At 39.6% G+C, this 18,503-nt stretch overlaps 2 protein-coding genes across 3 annotated transcripts in view; one reads left to right on the forward strand and one right to left on the reverse strand.

Annotated features, from left to right (window-relative positions):
• Positions 1 to 18,503, reverse strand: part of RALGPS2 (Ral GEF with PH domain and SH3 binding motif 2) — a 97,219-nt gene that overhangs the window by 34,045 nt on the left and 44,671 nt on the right. The window lies entirely within an intron of this gene.
• ANGPTL1 (angiopoietin like 1) lies at positions 937 to 17,864 on the forward strand. Its single transcript, XM_081194461.1, has 5 exons — positions 937 to 1,291; positions 6,820 to 7,650; positions 11,842 to 12,035; positions 14,197 to 14,467; positions 17,046 to 17,864. Exons 1-5 carry the CDS (start codon positions 1,261 to 1,263, stop codon positions 17,231 to 17,233), a joined length of 1,515 nt encoding a protein of 504 aa, XP_081050587.1. The 5' UTR covers positions 937 to 1,260; the 3' UTR covers positions 17,234 to 17,864.

The following is an 18,503-nucleotide window of genomic DNA, read 5'->3' on the forward strand; positions in this document are numbered from 1 at the left end:
TAAACATGATCTTCATAAATTGTACTGGCAGAACTTTAAGCTTTTGAAGTATTCAAGTACTGTAGTTAAATAGAAAATGATGCAGAAGGGGGCACCTTTGAGACATGGTGGGGTGCCTTGAAGTTGTTCATTATCTCTGTCTGGTTGTTGAGTTTAAAGATTTGGCAGAATGATGGCAGCCAATGTAGGATAGTTCAATGGTAAAATTAATTTAAATTACATGTAAGTTTTGCAGGTTTCTAGCATGAAGTTCATGCAATTGTTTACCTTGCCTACATAGATATTTAGAATAAAACATTAAGATAATTGCTATTAATCAAAATTAAGTGTTTTATTTTCCTCTCAAAATACTGTAAAACTGTTAACTGGCATGCGACTCTTTCTTATAGTACTAAAGAAAAGTCCAGCTCTCTCCATTCCAACATATTTCTCCATGTATGCAACGTTCACAAAAAGAATTAACATTATCTTCTATTTTATTGATTACCACTGCAATTTAATAAGAACTGTTTCTTATTAAATAAACTTAAAGAATTGAAGGTGACATTCTGGTCTGCATTCTTCGGGACTGTAACTGCTTCATTTTACTGTTAAATTCACTCAGCCTGTTTCTTCCATTTCTGGGAACACAAAAGTGAGTTTACTAGCCTGACAATCTCCAGTCGTAACTAAGCTTACTACTGCAACAACTCGACAGGGATCTTTAGGCTGCACAGCGAAATATTTTGCAATTGCCTAAATTTTTCTTATTGTTTCTCCATCTGCTGCCCTCCCTTAAACCAGCAGACAATCTCTCCTTGTTCATACTGTGTTCTCCCCCTCCCTCTCCCCCTCCTTCCCCCCTGCCAGTTTTCTCCTTTTTCCAAAGGTTGTGGGTAGGAAATCCTTCGGAGTCTTCCCCCGCCTCCTGTTCTCCAGTGACATCATATATGGGCTGATTGCTTAAAGTCTAGGCATGCGTTTGTTTAAGAAACACACCCAAGTGTGCAGTATATGGAAGCAAGGTCTACTGTTGCTGGCTAGGGCATTTCAGCATGCAAAGGCAAGGCAAAGCAGCTTCAAAATATCTCCATCTTTCCTGGAGCAGAAGAAAATGATTTTGATATGTGGTTCTCTTATTAAACCAAATGGGGTGATACGTACTCGGATGTAATATATGGCAAGAGAAAGCAGCCGTTCTCCCTAGAACGTCGCAGATTGCCAGACAATTGTTCTGGCACCAGGAGGAGAATCTACACAAAAAGGGGTCTGTGGATTTTCATGCTACTTCAGAAGAAAAAGCCATTACAAGGTTGGTGTCTATACATTTTCTTTGTTGTCAATTGGCACACAACTTTTCTGTAGTTATTTCAGATTGTAGATTACATTTGGATGAGTCTGCTGCTACATTTTATGTGCCGCCAAAATTCACACATACTAATGCACACAGTTTAGTTTTTTCTTTTATTGAATCCAATAAATTTTGAGAGTGCTCCATTACAAGTATAAGGTTTAATGTTCTTGACTGCATTGTTTCATGTTTATACAAGAGGGAAGGAAATCCCCCACTCACCAACATTCAGAAAAGCTGGCTGATGGTGATCATGAAAAAACCAATTGTACCGCTTGATCTGCACAACAAAAAGGATTTTCTTAGGATTCCTTACTAAAACATTGACAGTCCTACTAAAAGAAAATGAAACTAATCAAGAAGTACCCCTGAAATGGTGTCACAGGCTTCTCCCCAAATATATTACTAGGAGAATCTACAATTAAAGTCTTAACTTGCACTTTTCCTATTGATAAATCACTATTCCTGCTGTACACCCAAATGGACATTTTGATCAGGGGCTCTCATTAAAACTTGGATTTTCCATTGCCATTTAACACTTTCTTATTCATGGAATAGCTTTTACTGTCTAATGACAGTGTTAACCTGAAGGCTTGAAAAACTAAAAAATTGCATGACCAGTCCTGAATGGGAAAAAGGAAACCCAGCGTAAGTTGTTAGTGATCCAGCTACAAGTATTAATTTTGAAAGCGTATAGCTGAAGATTACCCAAAAACTGTAATCTACACTGAACATCACAAAGAGCAACAGCTGACTATGAACCCTGGATTCACAGTAAAAGTGATGTTCCATGTTACAGTGGAGTAGATTAATAACACGATTTGCAGATGAAAGTAACAGCCTGGCTTCAATAACTAGCTCTTAAAATGATTGCATTTTAGAATCTATCATAGTACATAAAACTAATACATGTAGTAGACAGTAGCTCAAATTATTATCAAATGTTTATTCAGACAAAAGCAGCATAGTTCCTAAATTCATTAGGACATCTAGCTGGGGAACAAGGTTGTCTCTGGGTCTAGGGTCACCAATATTCACACAGTCAGCACTGATGGTAATAAATGGACAACAGTTTATTTCCACATTTCGTGTATGAAAAGCAATTTCGGAGCCTTAAGCAACTACTAATGACTCCAAGAATTACTATGAAGTCATTTCAGGAGTTTTTTATTAGCCGTACTTTAAAATGTGGGTTCCTGTGTTATTTAAACTCCATAACATTTAAGTACTTTAATAGTGGTTTTAAAGGTGATTTAAAAGAATATATTCTTTAAAATATGCCGATTAAGTCTGGAATATGCTAATACAAGAGCACACATTTTTGCTGTTAGTAAAAATGAGCTTTCAACATTAGTTTCCTTGAAGCTACTGCTATTTAGTTGCAGTAGATGCTCATTTCAACTGGCTGTGATTCAGGGACTTTCCTCGCTGTAATCTTTGAAAGATAAAGAAATCCAAGTTTCATAGCTGACAATGGGAAACCTATGTTTGTACTTGCGGTAACTCATTTGTTGGATAGCTGCCATCATGTGGAAAGAAGCCCAGTTCATTTCAGCAGAATGTACTTTCGAATAACCAACACAAAACAACAAAACAAATAATCAATGTAGGACATAGACTGGGTCTTCCCAAACATTTCCTCTTGAACATGAAACTGCACCTAGCTATGAACAGCTTTCCTAAACTCCACCTGATAGTGTAGGATTAAGAACAGCAGTTGCTGGAAAAGGAATGCAAGAACAAAATGCATGTGTCCATGGATTGCAGCCTATGAATTTTAGGACCAATTTAGTTCCAGTACTCTGAAAGTGGGATGAACCATTTCTCCCCAAGAAGACTTAAAAATCAACACTCTTAACCAAACTTTGATGTCAACACACATGTGATTAACACAATTTAACATGGCACTACTGAGATTAGGATTCTGTACTTAAATGTCTGCAATTGACAGTTTATTTTGGACTACAATATTCTGGCAAGGATTGGGATGTTCAACATATTCAAAATGTTTGCCAGATTCAGTGGTGCACAAAGATATGAGAAATTGAAATGGTTCTGTGTATAGCAGACTGAATAAGAAACATACATTGCAACTTAGGGTCCACACCTAAGATTTTTGTATGTTAATATGAAAACCACCATTCAAGTAACAAATGACCTTTTTGTACACATGTCAAAATATGCTAAAATAACATTCCCTTGCAACCCATTTATGAAAGGTACAGTTTCAACAATACAGTACTGTGAAAATTAATCAATCTTGAGCAGATGCCTTTGTTCCATTATGTCAATTCAGCTAGGCTGGCTTTGCTTTAAAAACAAAATTTTACTTGTTACTAATTAATGTACAGAAAGTTCAGTGAGAAAAAGCAAGTTTCCTCAATTGCCTTTAAAGAAGTAGTTATGTTGCTTTATATTTAGTTATGTTGTATTTATATTTATTACTTTCTCAATTTTCTAGATGAGTTCAGATGGGTATTGTGAGCAACACTTTACTTAGTGTTGCTCACAATACCCATCTGAACTCATCTAGAAAATTGAGAAAGTAATAAATATAAATACACTGGCTTGCTTTGTTTCCATAATAATACAATGTGTTATTGAACAATTCACATTCGGTAGGTTAACTTCAGGACATAAAGGCTCAGTTGCCTTGGTAGGTGCTGGAGGTTTGTAAGCAGAGGCTGGGTGATGCAGCAGAGGTTTTTTCTATATTGGAGCAGAGAACCTTTGGAGGACACACAATGATAACATACATTATACACTAATAAATTAAGCACACGGTAGAAAACAGGGTTACAGAATGGATTTCCTCACACTGACAAGGCACTTGCGGAAGGAAGCCACACAGCAGCGCTGTGTCCATTATATAAGCACTAAGAGCAATCTTAATTCTTTGAGTGCTAGTTGAACCAAAATGGTGCCAGTCATACATATGGAGGTATGGGGGAACTCCCGAGGTTTATAAAAGAATAAAAATATTGAGGGGGAAATCCCACAGGACTCCCCCCTCCAACCAACTTTCCAATGAGGACTGATCATCTTTTATTGGCCACAAAGTACTGATTGACTGTTGGAAGGGAGACAAAAAAATCTGTCAGGAGGGGAAATGGAACTGAGCATTCTGAACAGGAGCACTTCAACATTTTGCTGCAGGTTCCACTTATCTGAGAACAGAGAAGGGAAATAAGGAAAATTTTCCTTATTTCAGAGATTTTATGTGGGGAAAATGAGGGAGTTCTCTTACGATGGAATGTTTAGGGGTTCATAAGCAATAGCTTCCTTGAAGTCACCAATGCCTAAAGCTATGAAAAACATTAAGCACTGTCCCCATGGGTTCTTATTTGATGCATACATCAAAGTACTTTCATGTCAGAATATTCAATGTATAATGTACACCCATGGGCAAATGGATCTGTCCAATAGCTGCTACTGTAAGTGATAGGTTGTAGTCAAAACTGGTTTTTGCTTGACCCAGACCCTTAAGTCTTCGAAGAGTCTAGAAATTATCTTCCAAGTACCCAGAAGGGAACATCTTAACAAATACCTATGGTAGTAGTATCTCATAAACCCATTAAGTATTGAAGACAGCCTCAGCTGGGAGCAAACTAGATATGCTTGTTGAAACACTCAAAGAACTCTAAGAATGCTTGTAGAAGCTATGCTGGTTCTGCTTTAGCAAGACTTCTTATTCTATTATATGCTTGGTCATTCTATCTTTAACAGTACTTTCCATTTTTCCCAGAATAGATGTTAAGTTAACCAGCCTGTAATTACCAGGAAACTCCATGGATCCCTTTTTAAAAACTGGTGTTACATTGGCCACTTTGCAAACCTCAGCTATGGAGGCTGGTCTGAGGTACTATTTATATATTTTTACTGGAAGACCAGCAATTCTACATTTCAGTTGTTTAAGGACTCTTAGGTGGATGTCATCTGGACCCAGTGAATTTGTCATTTTTAAAAGGTGTAATAAGGCCTAGAACTTTGTCTCTTGTCAGCACTATCTGTCTCAGTTCCTCAGGCTCTCTTCCTGTGATAATTAGTTCCAGCACAGGGATCTGTTGTTAGCAATGTGCTCCTCAAATTCATTTTTTAGCATCCGCCTATATTTATTTGCCTATATAGGTCCGCCTATATTTATTTGCCAAAGTTTGTGTTCATTTTTGTTCTTCTCATTTCGATAAGACTTTCATTTTTAAAGGAAACTGGTCTTTAATAGCTTCTTTTGACTCTGCTTGTTAATCATGCAATCATCCTCTTGGCAAGGTGGTACATTCTTGATCCATGGTATACATTCTTGCTGAGCTACTATTGTGGCTCTAAATAACTCCCAGTTATTCTATATTTTGATCCTCTTGCCTTTGCCTTTCCCCTTTCCCCTTTCCAATCTCACCATTTGGGAGAAGACTGTGAAAATTGAATTTGATAGCATTATAGCTATGGTTCCATGGCCAACTGTTCTTTTACACACACACACACACACACACACACACACACACACTTCTGCCATTACAATAAAAAACCTAATCTAAACAAGAAGTAGTAGAAGAAGAGAAAAAGAGCTATCAGAATACAGAGTCTTCTCTCACAGATATATCCTAACTTTTATCCCATACAGAGAAGGCTGAACCCTCCCATCTCTCACCTGGCAGCATTTGCCTCTTCCTCCAAGCCTCCAATCCTGGGAGATCTCTGCTTCCCCGCTTGGAAGTGGCTAGTCATGCTGGGCTTGCAAACAGGTCCCCCAAAGAGATTACCCCACAAACAATTTATTATACTTTCCTGCCCATCTACACATACCTATGTTAGCCAGAACTACTTCAGTGCATTGACATCACATGCTGCAAATATGAAGCAAAATGGTTGGAGGCAATTGCCTTCGTCTATCCCACAGAAGTGCCTCAAGATCATGCTACTTGCCTGTTTGGCCCTGAAGTACTAGATTATCTGATGCTGAAGCAACTCCAATGCAACACTGCCAAATAGTGATGCAAATGGTCTTAGTGCTTTGAATAATGGGGGAAATCTACAGAACCACCATATAGCAACCATTAGACTGAAGGAGAGGCTGCTGAATCCAGGAAGGAATTATTGCAAGGTTGCCTTTAGATTCACCTTCATAGAATCCTAGAAGCCTATTACTAGTATTATCTCTAAGTAGTTGTCAATCTATTAAAATTCTCCTGCATTTTAAAGCCATCCCAAGTCACGTTTTATAGCATTACTACTGCCCAATAGCTCATATTTTAGTTGACTGATCTATTTGTGGTGCAAATATATAACATGATTTCCTTCCCCCCTTATTTTTTTTTACTGGGAATACAGTATGACTACCGTAAGTTTGGAGGGGATAGCACTCTACAGAAATCTTAGTAAATATCCTACAGAAATCTTAGTTCTCTATCCTTGGTGACCGATGGATTTCATAGTATTTTTAATAAAAGGACCTTAACAATATTTTTTTAATTTTGTTTTTTTCCATTTAGCTTACTTGAAAATGAAGGCATTCTCATGGACTTTGAGTTTGCTGTTACTTCTGTTACTACCAAATGGACACTGCACAAAACAGCTGAAACTCAAAAACACTCTCAGACGAAACCCACGTTCTACAGAAGGAGAGGAAGGGAAAAAGTGTGGCTATACATTTATTGTCCCTGAACAAAAAATAACCGGACCAATTTGTGTCAACACCAAAGGGCCAGGGCCAGAGAACAAAAAAGATGAAATTACTAGAATGGACATTGAGAATCTGAAGGATGTATTATCCAAACAAAAGAGAGAGATTGATCTCTTGCAGTTAGTAGTGGATGTGGATGGGAATATAGTAAATGAAGTAAAACTGTTGAGAAAAGAGAGCCGCAACATGAATTCCAGGGTTACTCAGCTGTACATGCAACTTCTGCACGAGATAATCCGCAAACGGGACAATTCACTTGAGCTTTCCCAGCTGGAAAACAAAATCCTCAATGTCACAACTGAAATGCTGAAAATGACTACAAGGTACAGAGAACTGGAAGTTAAATATGCAACACTAACTGATCTTGTAAATAATCAGTCAGTCGTCATCTCACTGTTGGAAGAGCAATGTCTGCGGATATTCACTCGCCAGGACACACATGGCTCTCCTCCTTTAGTTCAAGTGGTGCCTCACCACATTCCTAACAGTCAACAATACACTCCTGGGCTCCTGGGAAGTAATGAAATTCAAAGAGACACAGGCTACCCTAGAGACAGAGATGTAAGGCCACCCCCCGATCCTGCTACTTCTCCTACAAAAAGCCCTTTCAGGATCCCACCGTTAACTTTAATCAATGAAGGTAAGACATTTACTGCTATTTCTAGAACTATTATCTATGAACCTTTGGGGTGGGGGCTTCTCAGACAATCTGAAGACTTCTGGTTGGTGACTGGGAAGAAAACACAAACCAAAGCCAAAAATCACTGCAGAATGCTCTTACACTCAGATGGCCAGTTTTCACCTGAAAGCCTTTGTCCCACAAACCTGCTTCTTTCAGCTAGGAATGACCAAATGAAACCTTTTCAAAAGGGTGCTGACCAACTTATGGAACTGTATGAAGAGTGTTCTGACCTAAGAGACTGTAGTTTTGTCAAGCTCTTTGTTAAAGAAAGTAGCATGGGCCATTTTCTTGCACCTTTTACCTTCTTCACATCTTCTAGCAGCTTTAAGCAGTTACATTCCAGCAGCACACTGTAGGCAATGTAGGTCTCAGTCCAGTGTCTGAGACCATTTACTCACAGCAAAAGGTTTGTTTGTATAACATGTTTATGTATACAGGCAATGCCTCCAATGGCTGCAAGTTTCTACCCTGGTAAAATCTACAAAATATTGTTGAGGGTGTGCTATGTATTCAAGCTTTCAAGTTATTTTTTTTCTAAAAACAAAAGGCTAAATTTATTTCAATGGTGACAAATTATTCAGACAATTGTAAGCTACAGGACTAAAACGATCATCCATTTGAAGAGGCCTGACATTTCTGCAACTGATATAGATTATATGGACAAGAAAGTTAAGAGAGAATTTGAAACAGAGATCAATATTACTGTCCTCTAAAGGTAACTATCTAGTTGCTATAATGTTTTAAGGGGTAATGGAAGATTATGGTTCAATTTTTTATTTTTTTATTATGACACCTGTTGATACTGATATATATATATATATATATATAAACTATTTATTTCTGGAAAGGGTAGAAGAAGAGAATATTGTAGCTAACAATCTGCTTCATTCAGCACATTCTTGATGATAATTTACTAGCAAACTGTGAAAAATAACCTGGGGATTACAAGAGCTGTAGAAAGTATCCATGAATGATACGATTTATGATACATCTGGAAGAAATTTCACTTCTGCAACAGCCAGGGTTCAAAACTCTACATTTTAAAATCTCCCATTCTTCTATCTGTGAAATCATTCCTTCTTGCATATTATATTCTTCCACAGAGAAATGCCTAGCTTTTTCTTCTGTCACAGCTGGCCATTTTGACCAGCATTCAAAGAAAAACCACATACTGAATGAAATATTGAATGAACAGCTGCTGATACAAAGAGGGATACAGTGCAAATGAAATACTAGATGTAAATAGTACTTAATTATTTGCATAATATGTAACACATTGTGAACAGAGCTAATTATTAATCAAGGTATAAGGCTGCCCAATCATACAGCAACAAACCAACACTTTTGCCATGGTGTTGGAGGCCACTTGCCCTTTCACATTTTAACATAGCAAACATCTTAGAATCTGACTGCTGCGTAAGTGTGAATATATGAAATTGGGTACAAAAAGGCAGATCTCAAAAACGAATCTGTGCACAGTGTCTTGTAAACAAGGCCCACTAAATTCTACATCGCTTACTTGCACCTTGGTGTGGGCAGAACTGTAACCAAAGTAACACAACTACCTATTTCTCTAGCATTGTTGGGAAAGGAAATCTAATAAACAATACCATTTTAGGTCCCCTAAAATGAAAAGAGAGGGTAGAAATGGGACTCAGTGCAGGAATACCAAACATTTACTATATATACTTCAGTTAATAAAAAATATTGTTAGAAAAGTGTGCCAGTGGTGCATGTGTATATCCATTTGCCCATTAGCAAAACTTGTTAGCACTCAGTATTTCCCTCAGAAAGGCAACCTTTGAGGTCTAAGCTGGCAAGAAGAGCCTATTTCAGCTGACATACAGCACTGCTGGTGGGGTTCAGCATTAGGGCTAATTTAGGGTCCAAAACTACGCCTGGAACCTCACCATCCTGAGACAAAATTCCTTAAAAGCTTAAGATAGATATTTACTTCTATCTGGAAACAGAAAAATGGAACGAGACCAGTGTGGCCACCGTAAATGATATATGTCACAATGAATTTTGCAAAGGCATTTATTTAAGGCTAGAAGGATATCTTTACAAGTTATGAATAGCTTTTGCAAAACTATTTATAACTTACTTCTCCATAAATTGATCAATAAAAAAAATCCTTCAACAAGAGATGAATTTCCATACCCTCAGAGTTTTACCCACATGGAAAATTTACAATGAGGTGGAAGACATTTGTGCAGAGCTGTTCACCCCAATGTTTTATGAAGTTCCTCTTCTGAAACACGAAAAACTGGCTACAAAATAATCTGACATGGGCTAATAAGTCCTAAGAATTGAAAAGAAGTTAAGTCTCACTTCCTTGTTTCTTTGTTTTCATTGCTTGAATCTGTTAATATTCTACATAATTGAAATATATATAATTGAAATATAAATGTCTATAATTGAAATAATATATAGAATTATATTCATAAGATCTGGAAACTTCCTTCAAATGAATTGAGAGCTTAACAGGCAGGAGGCAACACGAAAGTATTTTAGACGTTGCTTAGCTTTCCCCCCTCTCATATTTCCCAGTGGAAAGGCATGTGTAGCAGGAGAGGGGAAATTTGAGGCTTGAAACCACTAGTGAAACAATCTTCTTGTGCATTCGTTTGAGACATTCTCTTCCCTGGACTTTGAAAGATGGAAAATGTTCTACCTAAGCTGGGAAACATTGGGGAATGGGGCAGGGAAGCTTGTCTATAGCTCAGTGGCAGGAGCACATACTTTACTTTTCTTTACTAACTCCCAGGGTGGTTTCCAATAAAATTATAAAACTATAATAGAACATATCAAAATACACATAGGATAAAATCCAATGTAAAATTATTACAAATGAAGAGCAGTAAATCTGGTGATTTACTGATTTCATCAGAGTGAAATCAAACAACTCAAATCACTCATAGGCCTAAAAGAAGAGGTATGCGTCCATCAAACATCAGAAGCTCATTAATGTTGTTGCAGCACGATAGAGAAGGTCGTGCCCCATGTCATTGCATAGTGAGCCTTGTTCAACAGTGGGACATTAAATAGACTTTCCTTCTCAACACAGGCCCAGGCCACTCAGTAAAGGGAAAGGAAGAATAGGAGGTACCTTGGTTGTGGGTCATTCCGACTTTACAAATCAAACCATACTTTGGGCCTAGTAATATATAGGTAGCCAATGAAGATCCTTGGATCATCCAGTCCAGTACAACAGCATCTGACATATATAGCATGTAGAGACAGAGATGGGTGTCATTTGTATATTGGTGACACCAAGCCCCACCGCAATGAGCACCTCCAACGGCTTCATAATTATCATAGGGGGCAGAACAATCTTGCGGAATCCCACAGCACAACTGGCAAGGGATTAAGCAGGAGCTTCTCAATATCATTCTCTGCAGCTTGTCCGGCAGGAAGCAGCAGAATCATTGCACCACTGTGCCTCCAACTCCCAACCCACTTCAGCAGTACGCCACGGGCAATGGTATCAAAAGCCACAATGAAATCTAAGAAACTCAATAGGGTTGCACTCCCCCTGTCTCCCTCCAATTAAAGGTCATCAACCAAAGTGATCACCTCTGGGCCTGAAGCCAGACTGAAATAGTTCAAGAATTTGCATGCAGAAATTGAAGGTTCAACACCTGGCAACACAAGCTGAAAAAGGAATCAAGTGCCAGGACTGAGAAAGACCGCTATTCTAGAACATGGAAACAATTACTGGTCAAAGTAGACACCACTGAACTTGATGGACTAATGTGACTTATCTCAGTACAAGTTAGCTTCCATGTGTTTAAACAATGATTTTCCACACCTGCAAGCCACTATGCTACAGCAACTTTTAGTATGCACTTCTCTACCTCTCTACCCTAGGCATGTGAAATAAATGATACCTTCTGATTAGGAAAATCTGTAATGATTTAGAACAGTTTGCAAGTTTGGTCCTGCAACTGTTAGTTTTAGGCAAATGAGCATTAAGAAAAACAAGCCGTAGTTACTGTTGTCAAAGTGAAAGCATAACAATATCTTATGCTGGATCATTTTTATGCATGTCAGCTTAATAGCTTTTTACAAAATATTTTACTATTAATGTAAGTAAGCACCATTACAGAACTCTGACGTATTTTTAAACTCTCAAATTGTTTTCAAAAGGTCCATTCAAAGATTGTCAAGAAGCAAAACAAGCTGGCTACTCCAGCAGCGGTATTTATATGATCAAGCCTGAAAACAGCCATGGACCTGTGCAATTATGGTGTGAGAACAGCCTTGATCCCGGGGGCTGGACGGTTATACAAAAAAGAACAGATGGTTCTGTGAACTTCTTCACAAACTGGGACAATTACAAGGTAATCTTTTTTAAAAAAGACTCAGGCAGCCAACAAGTTATGGTGCACTATAAAACAGAAATTATATGTTCCTTCCTCAGAATTATTTAAAGCATGTGTGCATTGGAGGCATCTCTGTACCTGCTTCAGAATTCTTATGTCAAAGCTGTTCACAATGGCCCCCTCTACGTGCAATGTTAAGCCACACCATGGCTTAGTGCAAATGAACAAGCATTTCGGCTCCCACTTTGCTCTGCCTTGGTAGTTTTGCTGTTGCGCTGAGAAAAGTCTTGGTTTAGCTTAGCATGTCATTGAAACCCAGGGAGCCTTGTGGCTGAGCTCTCTCCAGACAAACTACAAGCTTTAACTAAGCTTTGTCCTATGATTTACAGCCCAGGAGAGCTGAACTACAGGTTTGGACACCAGGCTAAGCCAAACCATGGTGCAATGGTTCCTAAGGGGTTGCTCGTGCGCAAGCAGGCAACCATCTCCCTGGCTGGGTGCAAACACCTGGCTGGGCTGCCAAAGTAAACCTTATCTGTCCGGACCGCCACTCACCCGTGGCTGACTCAGTCGCTGGCAGAATCCGTGAGTGGGCGTTTCTTAAACTTCTTCCAGCAAAGAAGCTCTTTGACGCCTAGTCTCCGCCTACCCTCTCTGCGCGAAAGCCTTCTGCGCAGGGAGGGCGTGGGCAACGGAGGACCCCTACTCTCCCCGCTGGTCCCAGGCAAGGAGTCATGGGACCGCCTCGCCACTTCCCCCACCTGCCCCCCTTCTCCACTGGTGCTACGCTGATTCTCTTCCCCAGAAGATGGGCTGCTTCTCCCAATCCCTGGACGCTCTCTGGAATCCCTATGGCTTTTGCTCTCTCCCTCCGGCACTGATGGCAGTTCCCTGACACATGGCTTAGCACAGTGCAATAGAAAAGTGACCAGGAAGGAGCAAAGAGTCTGCCTTTAGTGCAATCCTCTACATGTGTACTCATAATTAAGCCTCACTGAGTTCAGAGGGACGTACTCTGAGATAACCATGTATAGGTTTGCAGCCATAATCTCACTTTATGTTCATCCCTTTCCTTTCCATTTTGTCCTGTCAATATTTAAGATTATGATATTTTAATTCCTTATTAAGCATTTTAATGTTATACAAATAGGATAGTCATCCAATTAAAAAACTCTTAGTCTGCAATCCTAGACATACTAAGAAGTTCCACTGAACAAACTTATTTCTAAATAAGTATGCATAGAATTGTGCTGTTAGTTAGCTGCTAGTCTTAGTTCATTAAAAAATTAAATCTGTATTAGCAAAAAGCAGAAATACTGAATCAAAACATGTATTTTTAAACGATAAAGGAGGTATTTCACCTCTTAGTCTCTAAAAAAGTAAGAAATGACTCTTCTAAGATGGAATTTGCCATCTGCAGTTTTAAAAAATGCATGGATTCAAATAAATTCTTTAAAAGCTGCTTCCTGATTAAATGGAGTACCATTTAAGTTGATTAATAATAATGTATTAACCAAACTGCAGCCATAAATATTGCAGCCATATGAATAAGTAACCATCTTTACCATCACAAAAAAAAATAACTGAAAGCAGGTAAGCAGTCTGAGAAGGAAGATGCAGTGGGGCAATCCTGTACCCACAGGACACCCTGGCTGGTTCAGAAGGAGTATCTTATATGGGTTCTGTTTTCATCCCTGCATAGAGAAGGAACCATTATGAACTCAGCCTAGAATCATGTGTAGTGTTCAGGAATTGGATGTACAGAATAAGCATAGCCAAAATCTATGGAGGTGGGTAGAATTCTGTGGCAGGTCTGCTCTAGTGGCAGAACAAAGACCACCCTCTTCTGAAAATGGCAGTCCATGTTGAGCCACCTCTCCCCATAGTATTTGGTACAACATAATGTATGTTGTGAGCATCTTACCAGCCAAAGATGCGGGAGGTGGTACAAGGAAACATACAGCAGGACATGAGGTGAATTGTGCTAGATACTACAAAGGAAAAGGGAAGAAGATGAACAATACACATCTTTCTTTGAACTCTCCCATCAATTAGGGTTCAGTATTGATTGGAAATTTATCCCAGTGTTTATTATAGTTATGTGATATATTAACAGTAAATAAATAACTTTCTAATTGAACTACAAGGCAATCTAATCAGAATTGTTTTGTTTTAACAGAAAGGATTTGGAAATGTTGCTGGAGAATACTGGCTGGGACTGGAAAATATTTACTTACTTTCCAATCAGGACAATTACAGACTTCTGATTGAGTTAGAAGACTGGAGTAATAAGAAAGTCTATGCAGAATACAGCAGTTTCCGACTGGAACCAGAAAACGAATTCTATCGATTGCGTCTAGGCACTTATCAAGGGAATGCTGGTGACTCCATGATATGGCACAATGGGAAACAATTTACAACACTGGACCGAGACAGAGATATGTACACAGGTAGGAAATACAACAGTATATAAATCTACTGTTTCTTATTACAAGAAAGAATTGAGGAAATAATTCTGATCAAGTGAAGCAAAATTTAGAAAACAAACAAACCAATCCTCTAATGTTCAAGCTCATACACAAAGCATCTTCATGTACGATGACTCAAACATGCACAACTGGCACGTTACTTTTGGCAATGGTAAAACCACGTTAATTTCACACAGCAAATGTTCAAACACACCTTCATATCCTGAGAACTACTATTTACCATGCCAGAATAAATATGGGGCCAGCAAGCCTTGCTCTGCCATCAGAAATTGCCCATTCACACTATGTAAGGGCACATTCAAATCTAGAAATAGGGGACTTGCCTTTATCCAAATCTAGTGAAAGATTTGGGGCTTAAAGAAGACTGCAAAGTACAGGTTCATAGTAACTTCTGAAGAATATAAGACACAGAATATAAGGAAGGTACTGTATTATACTCAATGTATCCAAAACAAATTACACCAATAAATATGCAATGAAACCAAACAAAACACTGTAAATCAGAAAAAAACAAATCAGACACTGGGTTTCGACAGCTTATTCTTTCTCAGTTCAGTCAATTTTTCAACTGTCCTTGGAAGGAGTGGTAACAGCCAAGCTCCATCCTTTCGTTAGTCACAAAAGCATAAGAAGAACTAAGGTAGCAAAAAACAGAGGATAAAATAAAGATAGGAAGAAGGACTTCCCCAAGACTCAAACTAAAAAAAAAAGAGAAAAAAAGGTAAAGGATCCCTGACAGTTAAGTCCAGTCACAGGCGACTCTGGGGTTGCGGCGCTCATCTCGCTTTACAGGCCGAGGGAGCCGGCGTTTGTCCGCAGACAGTTTTTCCTGGTCATGTGGCCAGTATATGACTAAGCTGCTTCTGGCGCAATGGAACACTGAAACCAGAGCAGTGCATGGAAATGCTGAGCAACGGGAGCTTACCCTGTCGCAGGGATTTGAACTGCCGACCTTCTGATCGGCAAGCCCAAGTGGCTCAGTGGTTTAGACCACATTGCCACCTGCGTCCCTTAAGACTCAAACTAGAGCTAAAATCCAGAGGGACAAAATGGGTGAATGAAACCTAACCATCCCCCCCGTATCTTATCCTTTGAGGAGGAAAGAATGGCAATGGTTAAGGCAGGATTCTATCCTCCTTACTGCTGCCCACCTAGCAGTTTGAAAGCACGTCAAAGTGCAAGTAAATAAATAGGTACCGCTCCGGTGGGAAGTAAATGGCATTTCCGTGTACTGCTCTGGTTCGCCAGAAGCGGCGAAGTCATGCTGGCCACATGACCCGGAAGCTGTCTGGGGACAAACGCTGGCTCCCTCGGCCAGTAAAGCGAGATGAGCACCACAACCCCAGAGTCGTCTGCGACTGGACCTAACAGTCAGGGGTCCCTTTACCTTTACAGGATCAAAGAAACCTGTTGCAAGTAACTTTGTGAAATTTCCACTGAAGCAAAGGGGATAAAGGTAGAAAGGTATTCTCAAGACAAGAGTGGACCCTGTTTCAGAGTGAGATATAATTCCTTCTAGAGTAAGGAGCAATAGGCAAGTACAACACATCCCCATACTCAAGATGCTTTTGGGCAAAAGCACAAATATTGTGACAGGGTTCTCAGTTCTGAAACACTCATAAATAATTGTAAGTAGGAAAAGCTCTATGAACACTAGACATATTAGCAAGTACATACAGATCCTCACTTACTCCCCACAAAGAAGGAGCACACACACATCATGGAGCTCTATTAGGGAAGCTTATACACAGCAGTACTATTCTCTTAGAAACTGAAGTGAGAATACTGAGGTAGGAACACGTCTCCTAGGTCTTGAGAATGACTGCCAGAACAGTCAATTGTCTCTTGAACAAAGACAATGACCTTGTTCTAGAAGATCAACATGCAAAAGGCACAATTTCCTTAACAGAGACCTTTACATTCCTTAGCAAGACCCTTACATTTTATTTGCATGGTGAAGGACTTTTCAAGCAACATAGGCCTGATTTGGGACACCTAGAAGTCTACCACTTCTTCAGAATGCCAAGACCTTAGGAAGGAGCACCACTCAACCACTATGTGGGCACAAAGAACCATTGTAGGTTTGGCTAACACAGGACCCTATATCAGCAAGTCCTGTTCTGCTGTAAGTTGCAAAGTGGGAGCTATGGGCAGTGCCACCAGATCCATAGACTTTGCAGCTAAGGAAACCACACAAAATATCTCCACTTTATCTTATCTTACTTTAGAGACTGAGAGGAGTGGGAGGTAAAGCGCAAAGTTGACCAATGAAGACAGAACCATTTCTTCACCAAAAGACATGGGACCATTTTTAAAATTAGTCCTGATTCTGATTTCCAATGGGAGAAGAAGCTACTTGCTCAGCGATGCGATGCCACACTACTAAATTCGGGTTGAGGTCAGGGGAATGTTGCAAGATCACAGCTAGGAGAGAAATGTGCTTGCAAGCTTAAGCTTCCTATTGGCTCAAAATACAAAGACTATTAAAGTAAGTTATTTCTGCTGTGAAATTTCACTTAACGTTTCATTCTTCATACAGGAAACTGTGCCCATTTTCACAAAGGAGGTTGGTGGTACAATGCCTGTGCTCATTCTAACCTCAATGGAGTTTGGTACAGAGGAGGACATTACAGAAGCAAGCACCAGGATGGGATTTTTTGGGCTGAGTACAGAGGCGGATCATACTCGCTAAAAGCCGTTCAGATGATGATCAGACCCATTGATTGAGATGCTCAAAAACATTTCCAAAATATTCTCTTGAACTTCAAACTGATGTTACATTTTGAGTTGTTTGCAAGCCCTACAAAGTATTATTTTAAACATTTCTTACTGTGATATTGTATATGATAATTATGCAAGTTCTAATTGCTCACAAAGGAAGCAGGATTCTGCACTTAAAATAAATTTATGTTAATACAAGGTGTATGGGATTTAGTGGCAGTAATTAAACCTAACAATTTTGCAGGCTACAAGAAAACATCACAGATGCAGAATAGTTGAACTTTGGAACTGAAGTACAAGATGCTGCTGCTGTGTGAAGCATGCAACTCAATTCATTTTCATAGATTTAAATCTATTTAAGTTTTATTTCAAGGATTACTTCCAGTGGAAATCTAATTTTGAGATGTGGGCACACAAGCCACAAAACAGACAATGAACTAGAGAGCAACTCTGGTTTTGCAGGTGCGTTTTGCATCAATAAAAGTATTCTTATTTTAAAACAGTAATGGTAACTATCATTAAGTATAGCTTTTACAGGACATGTGAACTTTGCTGCCCTTTGGATAGGAGGGCATCATGCCTAAACCTTAATCCTAAATATGAATAAAATAATAATAAAACAAGTATTTATATAGCATTTCCCCTAAGTGTTCAATATCCTTCACGTAGGTTCTGAGTAACCCATTCATGATACTGTGAGGCAGGCTAATATTATTATTAGGCCTGTGTTGCAGATTGGGATTCAGTCCGAAAGATAAGCCATGCAGTGAGTTTAAGGCTAGACTGACTGAGGGACTTTCCAACTATGGGTAATTTGTTCATGTGATTAACTCTATAGAGGGTACCAAACATGTTACTTGGAAATAACATGGTGGTCCACCAGTACTTCTAACTAAGTAATGCATTCAGCACAGAGGTCATCAAACTAAGGCCCGCGGGCCGGATATGGCCCACCAGGCTCGTTAATCTGGCCCGCAACCTTGCAGACCCTTCCGCCCACTCAGTCAGTCCCCACGCTAAACAGGCGCAGTGCAGAGGCCTCGCCGCACGGAGACTGACTTCCATGACATGGCACGGCTTCTGATTGGCTGCAGGAAGCTCCTGCAGCCAATCAGAAGCCACGGACGCTTCTGGGCGCTGCCCCTCCCTTCCCGCTGAGGTGGCAGAACAGGAGGAAGCGGCAGTGGCGCGGAGGCTGCCGACGACGAGGCAGCATCGGTGGCTGCGGTGCCTTTTGGGAGGGGGGTGCTTTCGGGACCCCCTTTTGCTGACCCCT

Source organism: Podarcis bocagei (assembly GCF_964188305.1).
Source record: "Podarcis bocagei genome assembly, chromosome: 5".
Taxonomy (NCBI): Eukaryota; Metazoa; Chordata; class Lepidosauria; order Squamata; family Lacertidae; genus Podarcis; species Podarcis bocagei.

Coding starts and splice junctions, on each gene's coding strand:
- ANGPTL1 (XM_081194461.1), top strand. CDS start 1,261: ATGCTACTTCAGAAGAAAAAGCCATTACAAG. Junction 1,292..6,819: donor GAAGAAAAAGCCATTACAAG/GTTGGTGTCTAT, acceptor TTTTCCATTTAG/CTTACTTGAAAATGAAGGCA. Junction 7,651..11,841: donor GTTAACTTTAATCAATGAAG/GTAAGACATTTA, acceptor TGTTTTCAAAAG/GTCCATTCAAAGATTGTCAA.